The sequence below is a fragment of the Schistocerca americana genome, chromosome 3 (assembly GCF_021461395.2).
Source record: "Schistocerca americana isolate TAMUIC-IGC-003095 chromosome 3, iqSchAmer2.1, whole genome shotgun sequence".
Classification (NCBI taxonomy): Eukaryota; Metazoa; Arthropoda; class Insecta; order Orthoptera; family Acrididae; genus Schistocerca; species Schistocerca americana.
In genome coordinates this window covers 888646148-888669490 of record NC_060121.1, presented here as the reverse complement: position 1 = coordinate 888669490, position 23343 = coordinate 888646148, and the positions used below count along the sequence as shown (strand labels likewise).

Genomic DNA, 23343 nt, shown 5'->3' with positions numbered 1-23343 from the left:
TGGTTCGTCACAATACGCCAGTCACTACTCTTGATGAACTGTGGTATCATGTTGAAGTTGCATAGGCAGTTGTACCTGTACACGTCATCCAAGCTCTGTTTGACTCAATGCCCAGGCGTATCAAGGCCGTTATTACGGCCAGAGGTGGTTGTTCTGGGTACTGATTTCTCAGGATCTATGCAGCCAAATTGCGTGAAAATGTAATCACATATCAGTTCTAGTGTAATATATTTGTCCAATGAATACCCGTTTATCATCTGCATTTCTTCTTGGCGTAGCAATTTTAATGGCCAGTAGTGTATACAGTTCTGTACATAAAACTGTCACCTGAAGCAGCAAGAATGACTGTAGCTCGGTTAGGCATAGGGTCCAACTGTCCCTTGATGACAGATGCGAGTACGTCATTCTGTGTAGCTTCGACACTGTGCCAGAGTTCAACAGTCATAATGGCTGACGTAATGTGAGTGTTAGTCTCTACACTACCCGTGACCAGATGCTTTTAGTGGATGAAAGATCTGCAGAATACGCTGGCCAGGCCAGATGTCGGCCACACTCTGTATCGAGATAGGTCGGGGCAGCACGGGCAGAATGCGGTCTTACATTATCTTGCTGAAACATATAATAGTTCACCGAGACCAACCATTCATACACCTTGTTTAATCCCTCTGATAAATCAATTACTCAAAATGACAGTCACAATCGCATTATTTATTTTGCCGCCAACCGGTTTCAACCCGCGATGGGGTCATCTTCAGGGCAATTTACACTGTGAAGTTATAATATTTGTAAGTAATCATGTACGTAATCTACTAGCAATTAGACAAAGTTACATAAATAAACAGATTTTTATACCCATTTGGTCGCTCGCTGGAGTCGTCACCCTGCCTGTGTACGGTTAGTAACTATGCATGGTTGGCTCTCTGCATGAGCTTAAATAACGACCAACACGTGGGCAGACGGTAAACGCCCTCCACGGTGACCAACGGTAGTTATATGTTTAAGCAAGAAATCGTAAATTTTAAAGTTTGTTCCAGTTGTAATATAAAACATGATAAATAATAATGGTAAATATAGCTAATTAGACTTCGAGAATTTTACAACTATTTAAAATTCAGGTAACTGCTGTCCCATTCATGTTTCACATCATTTGTGGATAGAGCAGAGCCTTTTATCTTTTGTGGTAGGGACACCGTTGCCATGGGCGATAGTATATATCAAGCGCCCCCTAGCCTGTGTGGTTGGGACTCTGTCGTCATGGTAGACCCTTCGTATGAGTCGTCTGCTGTAATACCATCTTTGTGTGGCGTTCGAAGTTATGGTAACGGCGTACCGTAACCATTCTTCCACCATATTTTTGTCAATCCATGTGGTCTTCTGCTGCTGCTATATTTATTATTATTATGTGTTATGTTTTATATTACAACTGGAACCAACTTTAAAATTTACGATTTTTTGCTTAAGCATGTAACTACCGTTGGTCACCGTGGAGGGCGTTTACCGTCTGCCCACGTGTTGTTGGCCGTTATTTAAGTTCATGCAGAGAACCAACCATGCATACATCTACATCTACATGATTACTCTGCAATTCACATTTAAGTGCTTGGCAGAGGATTCATCGAGCCACAATCATACTATCTCCCTACCATTCCACTGCCGAACAGCGCGCGGGAAAAACGAACACCTAAACCTTTCTGTTCGAGCTCTGATTTCTCTTGTTTTATTTTGGTGATCATTCCTCCCTATGTAGGTTGGACTCAACAAAATATTTTCGCATTCGGAAGAGAAAGTTGGTGACCGAAATTTCGTAAATAGATCTCGCCGCGACGAAAAACGTCTTTGCTTTAATGACTTCCATCCCAACTCGCGTGTCATATCTGCCACACTCTCTCCCCTATTACGTGATAATACAAAACGAGCTGCCCTTTTTTGCACCCTTTCGATGTCCTCCGTCAATCCCACCTGGTAAGGATCCCACACAACGCAGCAATATTCTAACAGAGGACGAACGAGTGTAGTGTAAGCTGTCTCTTTAGTGGACTTGTTGCATCTTCTAAGTGTCCTGGCAATGAAACGCAACCTTTGGCTCGCCTTCCCCACAATATTATCTATGTGGTCTTTCCAACTGAAGTTGTTCGTAATTTTTACACCCAGGTACTTAGTTGAATTGACAGCCTTGAGAATTGTACTATTTATCGAGTAATCGAATTCCAACGGATTTCTTTTGTAACTCATGTGGATCACCTCACACTTTTCGTTATTTAGCGTCAACTGCCACCTGCCACACCATACAGCAATCTTTTCTAAATCGCTTTGCAACTGATACTGGTCTTCGGATGACCTTACTGGACGGTACATTACAGCATCATCAGCGAACAACCTAAGAGAACTGCCCAGATTGTCACCCAGGTCATTTACAGAGATCAGGAACAGCAGAGGTCCCAGGACGCTTCCATGGGGAACACCTGATATCACTTCAATTTTACTCGATGATTTGCCGTCTATTACTACGAACTGCGACCTTCCTGACAGGAAATCACGAATCCAGTCGTACAACTGAGACGATACCCCATAGGCCCGCGGCTTGATTAGAAGTCGCTTGTGAGGAACGGTGTCAATAGCTTTCCGGAAATCTAAAAATACGGAATCAACTTGAGATCCCCTGTCGATAGCGACCATTACTTCGTGCGAATAAAGAGCTAGCTGCGTTGCACAAGAACGATGTTTTCTGAAACCTTGCTGTTTACGTATCAATAGATCGTTCCCTTCGAGGTGATTCATAATGTTTGAATACAGTATATGCTCCAAAACCCTACTGCAAACCGACGTCAATGATATAGGTCTGTAGTTCGATGGATTACTCCTACTACCCTTCTTAAACACTGGTGCAACCTGCGCAATTTTCCAATCTGCAGGTACAGATCTATCGGTGAGCGAGCGGTTGTATATGACTGCTAAGTAGGGAGCTATTGTATCAGCGTAATCTGAAAGGAACCTAATCGGTATACAATCTGGACCTGAAGACTTGCCTGTATCAAGCACAGGCAGGGTGACGACTCCAGCGAGCGACCAAATGGGTATAAAAATCTGTTTATTTATGTAACTCTAATTTCTGTAGATTATGTACATGATTACTTACTAATATTATAACTGTACAGTGTAAATTGCCCTGAAGATGACCCCATCGCGTGTTGAAACCGGTTGGTGGCAAAATAAATAATGCGATTGTGACTGTCATTTTGAATAGTTGATTATAAGTAAATTAATCGCTGTTTATCTCCATACAAATATGTTGTCCATAAAAAATCCTCTGATGAACGATAAAGATGAGAGAAGTGAAAAGAAAAGTTGAGGGTGAATTAATCGCATATTAATTTGTATTAAAAATGTTCTATAAATAATTGTGTTACGACGCCGCACAGTAGCCGGAAGCGCCTGGGAAAGAAGTACCATGCCACGCCTCCGTGTGTGATGACACCAGGACGACCATGCAGCAGCAGCCAAGAAGTGGTGGGATGCCACTGCCGCCAGTCAAGAAATGAAATTAACTACTTCAAACGCCTGTCTTTGTCTCTTATAATTTTCTGCGTGGCGCAATGCTCTTGTGTAGCAGCAAACCAGGTCTTCTACAGAAGCCAATGTTTGGGTTAATTGAATACTTAAAGGATAGATACGAAAAATATAAGGAGCAGTGTGTGTAATATTTAGTTGAGAATATATTACAAGTGTGTTTCAACATTTATTTATTCTTATTGGTAGCCTGAGGTTAGTCGCTTGATTAGCAATGTGGTTATTGGTTTGAAGAATGATTTACAGTGCAACATTTAATTCGTTTGAAAATATTTACTTAAACCGAAACAAGAAATTATTCTTTGAAAGTGAAGAATCTATGAGAACTTGATTCTAGGTTTCGTGTAGAGAGAAATATATCTAAGCACGCTGTCAGGCATAATCCAGAGGCGACACACTGACAATTTCAATTAAATATTCGTTCCGCTTTTCCGCTTTTTCGCAGATTTGAATATTAGGCCCTTGTTGTGGCTCCGTAAGCTTTCCCGGCGCAATAATTGGTTGTATTCATGTCTGATCTCCAGCAGGAACATATCATCTGGGCACAATATTTCGGTGTCCCACTTGGCCGTCATCTTCATGTGAGTAGGCCGTCGCACTGTCCCGCGCCGGAACTGAAATCAAACGCGGTGGCTCCCTTATACACCGACCGCGGGTCCATAGTGCGTAGCGAAAATAACTGCCCTCTAGCGACAGACACAGCAGCGCACCGTTGGTGAAAGTTCGCGGAAACGATGAATCAATATCAAACACTACTTAGAGTTTTTAATGACCGAAACAAGAACCGTTGTTTCTTAATGTCAAACAGAACAAGGTTCCAATTCTTACTGAAAGGAGACCCCTTATCTCTGTTTATAATATTATCAGACAGCCGGATTTCAATGGCTTCTTTCACTACACAGTCCTAGTCCCACAACGTAGGGGCAACCACTTGTGGCTCATCGCATAACATTATATGTCCTTCAGTAAGACAAGGATTTTTCTTCATATTTTTCTGGCTGAAATAAACGCTTGTGGCGATGATGCTCCATGCAACGATCCTGGACCGTATGAATCGTTTGTCCAATATAGGCTTCCCCGCAATGGCAGGGAATCTTGTAGACCCCGGGCTTTCTCGAACTCCAATTATCCCAACAGAGCTCTGGTCTTAGCTGCCGGATGGAATAGAATTGTAATACCAAATTTCTTTAAAATTCTTCCTGTTTTTGAAGATATGCTCCCCGCAAAAGGCAGGAATGCCACCGATTTGCTTGTATCTCCTGTTGGTTCCCGCGAAGGTCCAATCTGTAGAGCATTGACGGATCTGATTGTCAGCATAACAGCTTTTATATCATCCAGTTCTTGTTTCAAACTATCTGCATCCGAGATGGCGTAAGCTCTTTTTACCAATGTACGTAGGATCCCTTTGCATTCATGTGATGGATGACATGCATGAAGATATTGAACCATACGTGTGGGCTTACGATAAACAGTAGGTTATCATGTCCCATCATCCCTCTTGCAGACCAAGACATCTAAAAACGGAAGTTTTCCATCCGTTTCAGCTTCCATCATGAATGGATGTGGATAGTTTCACCCGAGTCGGAGATGAGTTATCCTTTTGCACTCAGGATTGGGAATGTGGAAACAGTTTAAATTATATCCCTACAACCCAAACGGAAGAAACACCAGAAGGATAACGGCACGAAGAACTGGAAGATAGGGCACAGCCAACGGCCCTAACACGTCAGAAGCGCAAGAGCTGCTGTCCAAACTACTGACTGTGCAAACCAGAGGTGACGGTCCTGTGTATCCATGATACTCTACACTATCGCGCCCGATGCTGGTCCCGTGTGACAATAAAAACCGCAGTCTGTTAACGTTCACTGTCACTGGGGCCCACATGCTTGGGCACCTTCATCGGGATGCTTCACTTAGAACCGGTACTCGCCTGAGAAGGCCACGTCAGTTCTGTGTTCAGAGCTGCCGTTATTGGACCTCTGTCGCCGCACCTCTGTCTTTCACTAAGCAGAGGGAAGCCGCAGCTGTGGAAGCTGTGACACACCAGACATCTTCGTACTGTCATCTGTCTGTATCAAAGTCTAGCCGCAAACAAGCCCATTCCTGTATCGTCCTCTATGGCCAAAAAAGAGATTTCACTGTCCTCTCGGGCGATAGTCGTGTGGGATCGTTGATATTCTGCGTGTGGTTGTGTATGGGTCTCCTGAACCCATCGATTCCATATTCGCGTGGTAGTTGAAGGACCCTGACCAATGCGAGCAGCTCGAGTCATAAAACGATCTTCTCACTGACTAACAACGTTCAAACGCGACTTCCGAATGAGAAAGCCGCTGCACAATCCGCCAGATAAGTGAAAGGCACAAAATACTACCGAGCGAGGTGGCGCAGCAGTTAGCACAGTGGGCTCGCATTCGGGAAGACGACGATTCAAACCCGCGTCCGGCCATCCTGATTTAGGTTTTCCGTGATTTCCGTAAATCGCTTCATGCAAATGCCGGGATGGTTCCTTTGAAAGGGCACGGCCGACTTCCATCTGCATCCTTTCCCAATCCGATGGGACCGAAGACCTCGCTGTTTGGTCCCCTCCCTCTAATAAGCCAACCAAGCACAAAATACTAATTTGAATGCATGAACAGTCTCTGTTCCTGCTATGTAATTGCTTGTTAATTCCAGCTAGGCGTTGAATGCGGTTAGCGCGTCATCAGAGTGGAACAAAAAGGAAATAATTACAGCTCAAATATGTGAACGTAGCGGGGATAATATCGCTAACATGTGAGTAAACTTTAAACTTACTTGGTTGAACTGTGAAAGCGTCTAGTATGGGCCCAGTTGTCGTGTAAAACACTTGTCAAAGATGTGAAGGTACTATCTGTACAGATACCATTGGTGATCTTGCAGCTCTCGAAGAGGTCTGGAGTTCATTGTAATTTCACTTGCCGACGATGTATTCTCTTCATTCCCACAGTCCACATACATTACTAGACTGGCAAAGGCGCATCTTTTAGCTACTGAGGTATGACGTTTGATGAGGTAAGATGGAGGCATCAGGAAGTATGTGTATGGTACTGCTACGATTTTCTGAAACGAAATGAGCCTCACTAGGTAGTCCAAACAAGTTCTGGAGTTAATCAAATATTTGTGCACTAGTGAGTTCAATACATACATAGTAGAATCGTGTCATCAGGAGAATATCAAGTTACATATACACACATTTGAAACAGACTGTAGTTTTCGTAAGAATGCTCAGATGAATAAGGACACTTGTTATCAACAACAAATACCACATTCTTCTCGTAGGAGCACTTTTACAACGAGCATACTAGTCGAAGAAAAGCTCAAGTTGATCAAAACTGGTTAGAAACACACCATTAAGCTACGTCTTTTCTGGATTTATTAAATACCATAAAATAACTATCTAAACACTGCCGGTATTGGAGATGAGACAAACTTTAATGATAACTATATAGGCTTACGTACAGTACGAGAGTCCGCCGCTAATGATTTTGCGGTAGCATTATCGGTTCCCGAAGACGCGGGTCCCGGTTTCGATTCCCGGCGGGGTCAGGGATTTACACCTGCCCCGAGATGACTGGGTGTTGCGGTGTCGTCTTCACCATCATCATTCATATTCATTACGGTCGGGGGAAGGCAACGGCAAACCACCTCCACTAGGACCTTGCCTAGTACGGCGCTGCGGGTCTCCCGCATCGTTCCCTACGCTCTGTCAAGAAGCATGGGACTTCATTTCAGTTCAAATGTTTGTGGAATCTTATGGGACTTAACTGCTAAGGTCATCAGTCCCTAACCTTACACACTACTTAACCTAAATATCCTAAGGACAAACACACACACCCATGCCCGAGGGAGGACTCGAACCTCCGCCGGGGCCAGCCTCACAGTCCATGACTCAGCTAATCCCGCGCGGCTTTCATTTCAGTCACAGTACGAGAGCAAAAGTACATACGATGTTTCTTGTTATGCTTGCATTGAGACATGTTTCTTTCCGTGTAAGTACTGTCTACTGTACGAAAAATTACAGCGAAACACGTGGCATGTGGGAATTAGTGAAGTTCGGTGGCAGGAGGAACAAGACTTCTGGTCAGGTGACTACAGGGCTATAAACACAAAATCAAATAGGGGTAATGCAGGAGTAGGTTTAATAATGAATAGGAAAATAGGAATGCGGGTAAGCTACTACAAACAGCATAGTGAACGCATTATTGTGGCCAAGATAGATACGAAGCCCACACCTACTACAGTAGTACAAGTTTATATGCCAACTGGGTCTGCAGATGACGAAGAAATTGAAGAAATGTATGATGAAATAAAAGAAATTATTCAGATTGTGAAGGGAGACGAAAATTTAATAGTCATGGGTGACTGGAATTCGAGTGTAGGAAAAGGGAGAGAGGGAAACATAGTAGGTGAATATGGATTGGGGCTAAGAAATGAAAGAGGAAGCCGCCTGGTAGAATTTTGCACAGAGCACAACATAATCGTAACTAACACTTGGTTTAAGAATCATGAAAGAAGGTTGTATACATGGAAGAACCCTGGAGATACTAAAAGGTATCAGATAGATTATATAATGGTAAGACAGAGATTCAGGAACCAGGTTTTAAATTGTAAGACATTTCCAGGGGCAGATGTGGACTCTGAACACAATCTATTAGTTATGACCTGTAGATTAAAACTGAAGAAACTGCAAAAAGGTGGGAATTTAAGGAGATGGGACCTGGATAAACTGAAAGAACCAGAGGTTGTACAGAGTTTCGGGGAGAGCATAAGGGAACAATTGACAGGAATGGGGGAAAGAAATACAGTGGAAGAAGAACGGGTAGCTTTGAGGGATGAAGTAGCGAAGGCAGCAGAGGATCAAGTAAGTAAAAAGACGAGGGCTAGTAGAAATCCTTGGGTAACAGAAGAAATATTGAATTTAATTGATGAAAGGAGAAAATATAAAAATGCAGTAAATGAAACAAAAAGGAATACAAACGTCTCAAAAATGAGATCGACAGGAAGTGCAAAATGGCTAAGCAGGGATGGCTAGAGGACAAATGTAAGGATGTAGAGGCCTAACTCACTAGGGGTAAGATAGATACTGCCTACAGGAAAATTAAAGAGACCTTTGGAGAAAAGAGAACGACTTGTATGAATATCAAGAGCTCATATGGAAACCCAGTTCTAAGCAAAGAAGGGAAAGCAGAAAGGTGGAAGGAGTATATAGAGGGTCTATACAAGGGCGATGTACTTGAGGACAATATTATGGAAATGGAAGAGGATGTAGATGAAGATGAAATGGGAGATATGATACTGCGTGAAGAGTTTGACAGAGCACTGAAAGACCTGAGTCGAAACAAGGCCCCCGGAGTAGACAACATTCCATTAGAACTACTGACGGCCTTGGGAGAGCCAGTCCTGACAAAACTCTACCACCTGGTGAGCAAGATGTATGAAACAGGCGAAATACCCTCAGACTTCAAGAAGAATATAATAATTCCAATGCCAAAGAAAGCAGGTGTTGACAGATGTGAAAATTACCGAACTATCGGTTTAATAAGTCACAGCTGCAAAATACTAACACGAATTCTTTACAGACGAATGGAAAAACTAGTAGAAGCCAACCTCGGGGAAGATCAGTTTGGATTCCGTAGAAACACTGGAACACGTGAGGCAATACTGACCTTACGACTTATCTTAGAAGATAGATTAAGGAAAGGCAAACCTACGGTTCTAGCATTTGTAGACTTAGAGAAAGCTTTTGACAATGTTGACTGGAATACTCTCTTTCAAATTCTAAAGGTGGCAGGGGTAAAATACAGGGAGCGAAAGGCTATTTACAATTTGTACAGAAACCAGATGGCAGTTATAAGAGTCGAGGGACATGAAAGGGAAGCAGTGATTGGGAAGGGAGTAAGACAGGGTTGTAGCCTATCCCCGATGTTATTCAATCTGTATATTGAGCAAGCAGTAAAGGAAACAAAAGAAAAATTCGGAGTAGGTATTAAAATTCACGGAGAAGAAATAAAAACTTTGAGGTTCGCCGATGACATTGTAATTCTGTCAGAGACAGCAAAGGACTTGGAAGAGCAGTTGAATGGAATGGACAGTGTCTTGAAAGAAGGATATAAGATGAACATCAACAAAAGCAAAACAAGGATAATGGAATGTAGTCTAATTAAGTCGGGTGATGCTGAGGGAATTAGATTAGGAAATGAGGCACTTAAAGTAGTAAAGGAGTTTTGCTATTTGGGGAGCAAAATAACTGATGATGGTCGAAGTAGAGAGGATATAAAATGTAGGCTGGCAATGGCAAGGAAAGCGTTTCTGAAGAAGAGAAATTTGTTAACATCCAGTATTGATTTAAGTGTCAGGAAGTCATTTCTGAAAGTATTCGTATGGAGTGTAGCCATGTATGGAAGTGATACATGGACGATAAATAGTTTGGACAAGAACAGAATAGAAGCTTTCGAAATGTGGTGCTACAGAAGAATGCTGAAGATTAGATGGGTAGATCACATAACTAATGTGGAAGTATTGAATAGGATTGGGGAGAAGAGAAGTTTGTGGCACAACTTGACCAGGAGAAGGGATCGGTTGGTAGGACATGTTCTGAGGCATCAAGGGATCACCAATTTAGTATTGGAGGGAAACGTGGAGGGTAAAAATCGTAGAGGGAGACCAAGAGATGAATACACTAAGCAGATTCAGAAGGATGTAGGTTGCAGTAGGTACTGGGAGATGAAAAAGCTTGCACAGGATAGAATAGCATGGAGAGCTGCATCAAACCAGTCTCAGGACTGAAGACCACAACAACAAACAATGAAAAGGTATGGAAAGAAATGATTTTGAGTTTCCCGTACGTCAAATTCATTGTATATGTTTATTAGTTTCAGAGATGCAGACCTGCCAAACCAGATAATTCTTTTTGATACACCCTGTATTCCCTCGTACGCCACATGTAAAATACTTGAGATTTCTTGCGTCTTGGCTTTCTCACGCCCAAATTGTATTAGGAGGACTATTTGCATCGCTCTCGTCAGGGCTAACGCACTTTCTTCTTGTAGTTGTTGTTCCACTGCAGCCGACAACTCAGCCATCTCCTAAACATCTCACGATTGTTTGGACACCATCGGTACTAACCCCTTGTAAGAAACAAGCTCGGTCTAGAGAGTCAACTAGCTCATTGCCCATTTAGACCCTCCCTGTTTGTCACCGAGCGAAGTGGCGCAGTGGTTAGCACACTGGACTCGCATTTGGGAGGACGACGGTTCAAACACGTCTCCGGCCCTCCTGATTTAGGTTTTCCGTGATTTCCCTAAATCGTTTCAGGCAAATGCTGGGATGGTTCCTTTGAAAGGGCTCGGCCGGTTTCCTTTCCCATCCATTCCTAATCCGAGCTGGTACTCCGTCTCTAATGACCTCAGTGTCGACGGGACGTTAAACACTAATCTCCTCCTCCTTGCTTGTCAGTCTGCGGACAGCTTCTTTGATTTCTCTTTACATTTCGACAGTCTTGTTTGTCCACACTATAATCTGTTTCACTCCAAACCAAGCGCCCATACATTCCAGTATTTGCAACCCTTACTGTTGTATAGTCCAAAGATCGCGGCGCCACGCCGAAGTCGGCAATATACGTCGGTACCCCAGAAATCAGCGATGTCTCGCTGCAGTCTGCAACGACGAATGGCAGTGGTGAAGAATGCATGCCCTCTCTGGGCACTGCACCACCCTCACGTGGATGTCAATATAGAGCTGAGCTTGGAAGTGTCCTTCCAAGTTCGTGAACTCAGCTGAAGTAGTCAACATCTTCGAGTAGGAGTAAAGAGTTACTCAAACCTCTGATGGACATGTACCTTTGTAAATGTTGAGTAATGTACTTCAAGAGAACAGCTTGTTAATTAGTGCATCAAGAGATGGCAGTTGTAAACTATCAAGCACTCCTCCGGCAAAGGATTGTGTCAAGTTAAGTAAATTATTTTATCATTCTTGTAATAAAGTGAACTAATATTTCGTATGTAATATTTCAGTATCCCGATGGTAGCCACCGCACATGCTCCAACAACACACAGGATTGTGTTGTTAGCTGCTACGATTATTATTTTGTTGGTGACAAACACACATAAGGGCGTCGGCTTTCGGGACCAGTACTTTCCTGGATAACATTTACAAGGGACATTCTCTGTAGCTTGACACAGGCTGACAAAAAGCTATTTTAATCGGTAAAGCGATGTCAGTTCGTGATTTTAACACAGACTGGACATTTGTTCAAAATGGCTCTGAGCACTATGGGACTCAACTGCTGTGGTCATCAGTCCCCTAGAACTTAGAACTACTTAAACCTAACTAACCTAAGGACATCACATACACCCATGCCCGAGGCAGGATTCGAACCTGCGACCGTAGCAACAGCGCGGCTCCGGACTGGAGCGCCTAGAACCGCACGGCCACCACGACCGGCCTGGACATTTGTCATTGATGATGGTTTTCATCAATTGAGGAAGCTGAGAACTTTGCCTAGAAACGCCACCTGGTACTCTGTGGCATTTGTAACAACTCTTTATACCATATGACATAGCATTCATATACATCAGAAGATGCAACTGAAAATTTGCGAAACGTGTTGCGTGGGACTCTAGATCAACTTCAACAAATACAGCTGCTGCAGACTATTGGACTTTTCATTCAGTTCTATATTTTAATAGTTTTACTGCCTGTATTTAAATACCTTATGTACAGTATGAATTTTCAATCAGTTATATATAATATTTCATATGTTGTAATTCCGATGAGTCATCTTCCAGAGCAAGCAAAGAACCTAATGTTCGGATAATTGTAGTTTCATCTGGTCGTAATACTTCCCTCCCCTCTGAGGCAATTTTTGCCTTTATGAATTTGAACAAAATTTTGTGTTCCACCGGCTTCACTAGGTCAAATGCGGAATCAAAATTCTCTAAGGTCCCTCTTATTACCATAAAAAGATTTCGCTGTGACGCACAATACATCATTAACACTAATTCCATCGTCTGTTGACGAGCTTACTTCTCTAGTAGGAGCCATTTCGACCAGACGAAATAGTGTTCCGACAAGTTACTATTTTTATGTTACCTCCTTACTGTGTCACCTTCAGACGAGTCACGCTGAGCAGCTTTCATCTACATGTACATACGTACTCCGCCAGGGACCCTACAGTTCTTGATGGAGGATACGACATACCACTACTACTCGTTTCCTTTCGTGTTCCACGCGCAAACAGAGTGAGGGAAAAATGACTATCTATAAGCTTCCGTAAGAAACTTACTTTCTCCTATCTTGTCTTCATGGTCCTTACGCAAAATGCTCGTTGGCGGCAGTTGAGCTGTTCTGCAGCCGGTCTCAAATGCCAGTTCTCTAAATTTCCGTGCCAGTGCCTCGCGAAAAGAACATCGTCCTTAGGGATTCCCATTCGATATCATGAAGCATCTACATAATACTGCATGCCGATTAAACCTTCCAGTAACAAATCTGGCACCACGCTCATGATCTTTTGCAATGCCTTCCTTTAATGGAGCCTGATGGAGATCCCAAACACTTAAGCAGTTTCAAGAATGGTCGAACTAGTGTTCAGTATTCCGTCTCCTTTATAGATGAACTACACTTTCCAAAATTCCCCCAATAAAAGTCGACCATTTGCTTTCCCAGCAACCAACTGTGGCGATGTCAACCAGCACATTACTAATGCTACATTCGAACATCACAAAATTGTTCTACCTACTCATCTGTAAACTAGAAATTCTAATGCATTGAGCTGTGTCGCTGCACATTGTAATGTGTTGATCTCTGCACCTCTTGGACTGCGACAGCCCTGTAGCTTGCTGCTGCTGCTGCTGCGAAATCCGAGGTCCCTGGCCCCTAGAACCTGGGACGCCTGGCTCACAACAGCGATGGTCACTGCCTGCAACTCACATTTTTGATGGCTAAGGGGTGGGCGGCCACTACGATGGGTGGTGGAACTGAGGTGGTAGCGTCAGAAATCAGTAGTTCACCACTCTCGGCGGGGTAACAGCGGAGCGGTGTGTAGAAGCCTGGTAGCTGTCTGACATATCAACTTGAAAACATAATTGATTAAAAATACATTTTATTAGTCAACACACTACAACTATCGTTAACGATTCCCTGAGGTGGCACCACCCTCCAGGTGTATGTTAAGGACAGTGTGTGTGGAAGCAATGAGCTAAATTGTCTGCTGTGGTATCCAGAAATTATGTGTCACTCCTCCAGAGAATGGTGACACCAGCGGCTCAGGCGGGCCGCGCGGGATTAGCCGAGCGGTCTCAGGCGCTGCAGTCATGGACTGTGCGGCTCGTCCCGGCGGAGGTTCGAGTCCTCCCTCGGGCATGGGTGTGTGTGTTTGTCCTTAGGATAATTTAGGTTAAGTAGTGTGTAAGCTTAGGGACTGATGACCTTAGCAGTTGAGTCCCATAAGATTTCACACACAGTTGAACTTTTTTTTGACTCAGTGGGAATCCTCACGTGAGGTACCTGTGGCGGCCTACAATCGTGATGGCGTAAGCAGATCTCCGACAGCTGGGGATGATGTTGCCAGCTTTCAGTTATGAAGTGCAAACGGCTCCAGGCGAGACAACATTCTGTAAACCTGTGACAACGCTGCGGCGCTACCAAAGACACTTTTACAGAATCGTTTTACGTGAATGGTTGAGATAGGCGTGTGGTTGAGGTAGGCGTGCGAATCTGCCACAACCAGTCCGCTGCAACTGCCAGGAATCTTCTTACTCTGTCTCGACTGTAGTTCTCATGGGCGCTTCACAGCTTAGGGCAGGACACATCAGAAGGTGTAGAACCCTTCTGTGGACGCTGTAGTGGAAAACAGCTCTCAGCAGTAGTGCCCATCATTGCGAGCAGAGGCGGACAGTCGGGCAGTGACAATACGCCCACAGAAGCAAAGGTGGCTGGGCGGGTAGACAGTCCTGGCCTCGAACATCCAGCCTCCAGGTTAGGAGGTTGGCGGTGACTGGAAACAGACCTGCAGGTAGTCCACTGGTTGGGCAGTACCAAGTCCACAACATCGGACTCAGAGCCAGCAGTACGCCTGCATTTAGTGGAGTCTAAGTCGTGTGGTGGCACCTAGTTGATTTGTGTCGACTTGTATACTGGTCTGGACTTCTCCTCGGAGCTTGCAGCTACTGGACTGCATGCAACCATCTAAAAATGAGCGGTATACTTGTCAAATAGCCCCAAGCGGAGCGTGAATCTCAGGTGTGAGTTTATCAGACCACTGTGTCACACTGGCTCTGTCTTTCTGCTGTGTCATTATTACTAGGGCCCAGATTTTAATGACCTAAAGAACAACGAATTATCAAGTATTTATGATCTAAAACTTATGTACATATGACCTTAAAAATTGAATATTACTTTAGACACTGAAGCGCAAAAGAAACTGGTATAGGCATACAGAGATATGTAAACAGGCAGAAGACGGCTGCGGTCGGCAACGCCTACATAAGACAACAAGTGTCTGGCGCAGTTGTTACCTCGGTTACTATTGATACAATGGCAGGTTATCAAGATTTAGGTGAGTTTCAATGTGGTGTTATAGTCGGCGCACGATCAATGGGACACAGCATCTATGAGGTAGCGGTGAAGTGGGGATTTTCCCGTACGAGTATTTCACGAGTGTACCATGATATCATGAATCCGGTAAAACATCAAATGTCCGACATCGCTGCGGCCGGAAGAAGATCCTGCAAGAGTGGAACCAACTAAGACCGAAGAGAATCGTTCAACGTGACAGAAGTGCAACCCTTCGCAAATTGCTGCAGACTCCATTGCTGGGCCATCAACAAGTGTCAGCGGGGGAACCTTTCAATAAACGTAATCGATATGGGCTTTCGGAGCCGAAAACACACTCGTGTACCCTTGACGACTGCACGACAGAAAGCTTTACTCCTCGCCTGGGCCCGTCAACGCCGACATTGGACTGTTGTGACCGGAAAAATGTTGGCTGGTCGCGTTGGTCAAATTGTATCGAGTGGATGGGCGTGTACGGGTATGGAGGCAACCTCATGAATCCATGGACCCTGCATGTCAGCAAGGGGCTGTTCGAGCTGGTGGAGGCCCTGTAATGGCGTGGGGCATGTGAGGTTTGAGTGACATGGGACCCCTGATACGGCTAGATACGACTCTGATAGGTGACACGTATGTAAGCATCGTGTCTGATCACCTGCATTTCTTCATGTCCATTGTGCATTCAGACGGATTTGGGCAATTCCAGCAGGACAATGCGACACCCCACACGGCTAGAATCGCTACAGGGTGGCTCCAGGGACAGTTCTCTAAGCTCAAACACTTCCACTGGCCATCAAATTCCCCAGACATGAACATTATAGTGCATATCTGGGATGCATATCTGGGACGCTTTGCAACGTGCTGTGCAGAAGAGATCTCCACGGCTTGGTACTCTTACGGATTTGTGATAGCCCTGCAGGATCCATGATGTCAATTCACTCCGGCACTACTTCAGACATTATGCGAGTCCATGCTCCGTCGTGTTGCGGCACTTCCGCGTGCTCGCGGGGGCCCTATATGATATTAGGCAGGTGTACCAGTTTCTTTGGCTCTTCAGTGTATAAGTTTATTTAATAACACACCTGTTCATATTTTTATATACGATGTAATAAAAAATTCTCTTCTGAACAAACTGTGAGATTAGTACTCACTTTTTGCAGTGTTTATAATGTCTGCTTGTGTAAAAAAAAACACAAGTTATAGTGATAAAAATAACACATACCAAAACAATAAAACCATTTTCACCTACTTTATACCACTTGCTTAAAGTATTCCAGATTATTTAACATGTACTGTCAATCTTCAGTTTCCGCAGAGTTGCACTAAATCACAAGGTGCGTTTTTAGGTTTCCTATTTTCAAAGATCTACAGTTGTCGCTGAGAATAGTTTCGTACCTGGAAAAGTTCCTCTCCACATCACAGGAGCAAATTCGAAAGTGGAGAGGTCTATGCAGACCCGCTTTGGTTCATTATCTTCAAATATTGTGACATCACCAGAAAAACTGTCACTAATTTTGCACATTGTAGCTGGAGAAGACTTCGCAATTTGTTGTTCACTTAGACAGCTGCATGACCATGAGGCCGACCCAACTCACACTACACATAGTAGACAGTATCAAGGGCATCACACAATTGAGTACCAGCAGCTTCCAGTCGTATGATGGCTCCTGATGCCACTGAAAAGTTGGGGTTGATGTACTCTTACGTCAAGTTTCCAGACTAGTTGCCTGTAAAGATGTTAATCGTTATTAACATCACAAAAGATGGTCTTTGTATTGGTGTAGATGGTTCAGTAATACTCAGCAGTATTAAGACAAGAACCTACGGTGTAATAATAAGCTAAGTGGGGAGAGGCAGTGGTGCTTGTTCCTTGAATTTCTGCCCTTGTAGTGGAGCTTTCACATATAGATTTTGCCGGCCGCGGTGGTCTAGTGGTTCTAGGCGCGCAGTCCGGAACCGCGGGACTGCTACGGTCGCAGGTTCGAATCCTGCCTCGGGCATGGATGTGTGTGATGTCCTTAGGTTAGTTAGGTTTAAGTAGTTCTAAGTTCTAGGGGACTGATGACCACAGAAGTTAAGTCCCATAGTGCTCAGAGCCATTTGAACATATAGATTTTCTTGCCATGGGAAATTAATTTGTCTACATCAGAATAATATAACTGAACCTCTTTTGCAAGTCTGTGTAACGCATGCGCAGGGCAACCATGCTGGGATAGAGAATCTCAAGTCCTTGTCTGCTTTAGCCATGTACGAACCACCATCTGTTACTAGCAGCAAAACATTATCTCTGTTCACGCCATCCAGCCACCGCAGCTTCATAAAGTTTTCCAACAAAACGGCAGATGTCGATTTCTTCACTCTCTCGACTGTTTCATAGGTTAGGAGGACCATTTCTCTAGGGCCATCAGCTTTTAGAACACCAACAAGAACATTTCCAAATTAACGCCCACTGGCACCGGCGGTTTCACCTATGGCTACCCAGACCCTTTCGTCAGCAACACTAACTTGTATTTTTCTTGAGATCCTCCTTGTAGCACGCGGATATTCAGTTCTTTTTCAATGTAGCGGGTGATCAGAAAGTCAGTATAAATTTGAAAACTGAATAAATCACGGAATAATGTAGATAGATAGGTAAAAATTGACACACATGCTTGGAAAGACATGGGGTTTTATTAGATCCAAAAATAATACAAAAGTTCAAAAAATGTCCGACAGATGGCGCTTCATCTAATCAGAACAGCAATAATTAGCATAACAAAGTAAGACAAATAAAGATGATGTTATTTACAGGAAATGCTCAATATGTCCACCATCATTCCTCAACAATAGCTGTAGTCGAGGAATAATGTTGTGAACAGCACTATAAAGCATGTCCGGAGTTATGGTGAGGCATTGGCGTCGGATGTTGTCTTTCAGCATCCCTAGAGATGTCGGTCGATCACGATACACTTGCAACTTCAGGTAACCCCAAAGCCAATAATAACACGGACTGAGGTCTGGGGACCTGGAAGGCCAAGCATGACGAAAGTGGCGGCTGAGCACACGATCATCACCAAACGACGCGCGCAGGAGATCTTTCACGCGTCTAACATTATGGGATGAAGCGCCATCCCGCATAAACATCGTACATTCCAGCAGGTGTTTATCAGCCAGGCTGGTGATATTGCAATTCTGGAACATATCGGCGTACATCTCACCCGTCACGGTAGCAGTTACAAAACCAGAATCACGCATTTCCTCGAAGAAAAAAGGCCCGATAACGGTAGATGTGGTAAATCCAACCCATATCGTGACTTTCTCGTCGTGCGATGGAGTTTCCACGACAGTTATAGGATTTTCGGTAGCCCAAATTCTGCAGTTGTGGGCGTTGACAGACCCTCGGAGCGTGAAATCAGCTTCGTCGGTCCACAACACATTACTCAACCAATCGTCATTTTCCGCCATCTTTTGAAACGCTCACACCGGAAATGCCCTCCGTTTCACTAAATCGTCAGGTAACAGTTCATGATGCCGATGTATTTTGTACGGATAGCATCGGAGGGTACACCTAAGTGCCAACCAAACGGTAGTGTATGGAACGCCGGTGCGACGTGCGACTGCACGAGCACTGACTTCACTGTGCATAGACGAACCCGCTACAGTCTCCATTTCTTCCTGAACTGTCTCAGCAGCATTACGCCTTGTGCTCGGTCGACCATTACAGGGTCTATCGTCTAAACAACCCGTAGTTTCGAACTTCGAAATCATTCTCGCCACAGCTGCATTTGTCAACGGACCTTTACCCGTTCGAATCCCCTTCCTATGGCGATAGGATCGTAACGCTGAGCTAGCACATTCCCCATTCTGATAATACAGCTTCACTAAAAGCGCCTTCTCAGGTAACATCAACATGCTGCGACTGCTGGCGCATCTGATTATCTGCTGCTGCTGCTGCTGCCTGACAGAGACAGATAAGCCCCTGTGGGTCGGTGGAGTCTAAGCCGGAAGGCTATTCCTCCAAACTGCCGGAGCGTGTGATGTGGCCTGACTTCGTGTTTGGTGTCCTGTCAGTCTGCTGGGACGGTGTTCTGGACGTGCTGACAACTCAGTGGTCGTGAAGCAGGTGGGGCCATCTGGTTGCTTTAAGACGCTGCACCCGGTGGCCCAGTGCTCGAAGGAGCGGATTTTCGGACTGAGCGGTCTTCTCATAAAAGAGCCGTGCAGCTTGACGAAACCTGTCTCGAACAGTCGGGATGTTGGAGACTCGGTTAAGGTCGGCCGACGGGAAGTCCCGAGGGAGGTTGTAAGGGGTCCGTAGGCCCTTACTATAAGTTTGCACTCGGCACAGGTCGAAAGGGCAAACAATCGATAGTGTCGGGTTGCGAGAGCGAGTGTAGAGTTGAGTAGTTCCCAGGTTGCGGGCCGAGCGGTGTGGAGGCCTGTTGATGTATGCAAGGCTTACCGACAAACGGAGTGGCCATCGCCGCGGTTTAACCCCTTTGTGTTAGAATAATACAGGAAAGTGAAAAAGTACAATTACGAGAGTGATCAGTGATATTTGTGGTTTCGCGTCTACCGCGCCGGCATCATTTGGATTGCAGTGTTAGATTGCAGTGTTGGATTACAGTGATTGAATTTGCGTGTGACGATAATGAATAGCGAGGAAGCCTGTGCTGAGATTAGCCGTTACTAAATATGTATGACGAAGGTAGTGGCTGTCTCCTTTTTCTTGTGTTTTTGAGACGAATATAGGTCTTGATTAGTGAAGCTGTGTTGGCGTTCTTCTTGTTACCAGACATTACATTATTACAGCACTGAGAAGGACAAAATGGAATGTAACAACTCTGTAGCAGTCAAATCCGACTGCCAGCCCCATTAGGTACACGGTCACATTAATTAATTATTATTTGGGCTGCTATCAGATCCCGATCGAGCGGGATACAAAAATCGGAGGTGTTACAACACCCTTGGCTTACCGTGAAAGGACAAGTGCAATTTTCGGACGAATCGTAAAGAACAATAGGTAATTTTACCTTGCTTAACGCAAGAAATTTTTTTTTTTTTCAATGTTGGATCGGGACAGAGCATAAACTCTAAAATCGCGACAAGAACAGTGCATTTTTGAACAATACGAAGTAATAGCATCTTACGATTGTGACTAAACTGTTTTTTCTTGCCATATTAGATAAGAATAATAGTGTCAATAAGCTGTGTTATAATGTGCAAATGCGTAAATCCACGCGAAAAACTGTGAAAAGTGGACACTAAAGAAAGACACATGTGAACATTAAAATAGCAAAACGAACTAAGAATTTGTAACAGAAGCTTTTAAAGAAGTGTTTAGTGGTAATATTTTGACTGAAATTGCCTTTTGAATAGTGAAAATCGGGCAGCTTCGTGTGGACCCATAAACTGTTATGCAGGCGACAATTTATGTGGCGACGCAATTGTTGAGTGACGTCACGCAGACCAGTGTAGCAGTTGCGCCAAAGAGCTTCGATCCGCGAGGTGATTTCACATGTCATCCCAACTACCTGTGCAAGGAGTAGTTCAAGCACAGACGTACTACACCGACGGTCTTCAGCGCGACTTCGAGACACCGAGCGCCGACCCGGCATCTAGCGGCCGGCTGAGAACTACGACGACTCGCCACAGATCTTCAGCGCGACTTCACGCGGCTCCGGCGGCAGTACAGCACCACGCCCACTTCAAACGTCAAAACATCACGACTCGTGGTAACGTCAGTTGGTGAGTGAAGACGACTGGTTAGCATAACATTAAATTGCAGTGTGCAGTCTTCGCGGTAAATAAACAATTGTAAACGGAATTTCACATTCGGAAAAGTGCCCAATTACAGTAATTTCCGAAAAGTTTGCGAAACATACTCTGAAATATAGCATACTTATTTATGCATACTGTGTTGTCTAAATGGTAATTATACAGATATGCTCATTGTTTTTGGGGATTTTACATTTATAGATTTTATGAGTGGTGTGATTTATCTTATTTAGAACATTTTACATAAGCTGTGTATGTGAGAATTGATATTTGAAATTATTAGTTTTTGAGAGTTGTTATGTTCAGTATTCATACGTAGTGTATCAATTTTGGGATTAACTGAAAATACTGCAGGTACTGTTTGATTAGTTTCATGGTAATTAAGAGTGTTTTGGGTTACTAGAGGTTATTCTATATTACTTACCTGTGCATTAAAAATAAACAAACATGTCTACTGAAGATAAGCTGGTTTGTGAGGCAGTAGTTGAAAGGAAAGGGATAGGACAGGAAGACAGAGATGATTCAGGAATCAGTGATTATGGATTGTCATTAGATAGCCCATTAGCACACTCAACTAGTTATCCCGAGGCACCGGGACAAACGACGAGAGATAAGCCAGTTTCAGAGGGTGCAGATATACGGTCAATGTTGGCAGCCTTGCTAAAAAGAAATAACGCATCATTAGAGAAAAGTTTACAAGAAAACAACGCATCACTAAAGGAAGATTTACGAGAATCATTAGAGAAGGGTTTACAAGAAACAAGAGAATCACTAAAGGTTTTACAAGAAAATAACGCATCATTAGAGAAAGGTTTACAAGAAACTAGAGAAGAGGGAAAAATATTCCGCGAATCATTAGAAAAGGGTTTACAAGAAAGCTTGGAGTCATTTAAGGAAACTATAGCACAAGAGATCAAAACATCGCAAATGAAGATAGAATATAATCTGAAGAAGGAAATGCAGGAGCTACAAGAACAGTTGAAAATGGACATCAACGAGAGAGAGAGTAAGCTACAGAAGAATATAGACCAAATCCAGGGAGACGTGGAGAAGGTGGAAGGAAAGTCAACAAAAAAGATAGAAGATGATATTGAAGAAACGAAAGCCGAATTGGGAGAAAGAATCAACGAAGTAGAAACAAATTGCAATCATCGAATCGCCGAGGTGACGCAGATGCAGAAACAATGCAATGATGCGGTTAAGGGGATATGAGATAGGCAAAACCAACTAGCTGTCAATCTGAGAAATGCTATAGCCGTGCAACGAGAAGAGGATAACAAGAGGGTTGCAATGGAGGTCAGACAATTACAACAGGGAGTGCAGCAATTGGAGAACAAGACAGAAGGAATTGATAATCGAATTAGCAATGCCACTTTAACCGTTGGGGAAGGTAGAGTCGTTACCTTGATGAGCAGTGATAATCGGTACGTCCAAAATAATACAGGGCAGAAATTTAGACTGAAAGGAGGGTTGCACCCAATGATATTTATGAAATGGTTAAAAGAAGTTTTCCCAGCACATCTTAAAGACTCAGACAAGATTCAATTTGCAATAGATAGAATGGAAGGTGTGGCCTTCACTTGGAGAGTCAGGAAGAAGGAAGGGACCACTAGTTATGATCAGTTTGAAGAGGAATTCTTGAAGAAATACTGGTCCAAAAGTCATCAGTGTGCAGCAATTGAGGACCTACTCCACCGCAAGTCACTTAGTACATGCCGAGGAACGTTGAGAGAGTTTGCCGAACATTTGTGGGAATTGAACGAGACCTTGGAACAACCCCTGAGTGATGACGTAATGATATCAGCGATAAAAAGAAGAATGAGCCGGAGAATGCAAGAAACTGTATCCAGGAGCCTAATTAAAGATAGGGAGGCCTTGATGGAAATACTGGAACAATAGGAATCTGTTCGATCACAAGAACACGATCAGGCTAGTGATCAAAACCGAGGGGGAAGTAATGACCCAAGGAGTCATTTTGGTAATTCGTCTAATTATAGAGGAAAAGGTGGTGGCCATAGGTACAGGAACCATGGTGGTGAACGGCAATGGAGAAATGATTGGAGAAGGAGTGAAGAACCAAGAGATCATGAGAGAGGATGGGATAGGCGAATGAATGACACAGTGCATATAAAAGAGGCGGAGAGACCGGACAACTGAATGACACTCCAGATGAGGTCCGGTCAGGAGTGAGAGCTACCACGACCAGAGTAAACCTATTAAGACACGACAATGGTGGAGATCTGAGAGAAGATCTACTGGAGGAAAGAAGTGGGATTCCCAAGGAACCCATGCTACCTATGATAGGGATCAAGCTATGTGGACTGAATATCGAGGCATTAGTCAATACAGGAAGTGAACCATTGCAGTATCCAAAAGGTTATATGAACAGATACTAAAAGCGAATATTAGCTTGCCTAGTTTCCCGGTGAGTGGAGTGAGAATTGTGAACGCGTT

The 23343-nt window shown here is 43.9% G+C and overlaps 1 protein-coding gene across 1 annotated transcript; it reads left to right on the top strand.

Moving 5' to 3' along the window:
* The first annotated feature begins 21336 nt into the window (after positions 1 to 21336).
* LOC124606473 (protein POF1B-like) lies at positions 21337 to 22101 on the top strand. Its single transcript, XM_047138455.1, has one exon. It carries the CDS (start codon positions 21337 to 21339, stop codon positions 22099 to 22101), a length of 765 nt encoding a protein of 254 aa, XP_046994411.1.
* The last annotated feature ends 1242 nt before the right edge of the window (positions 22102 to 23343 follow it).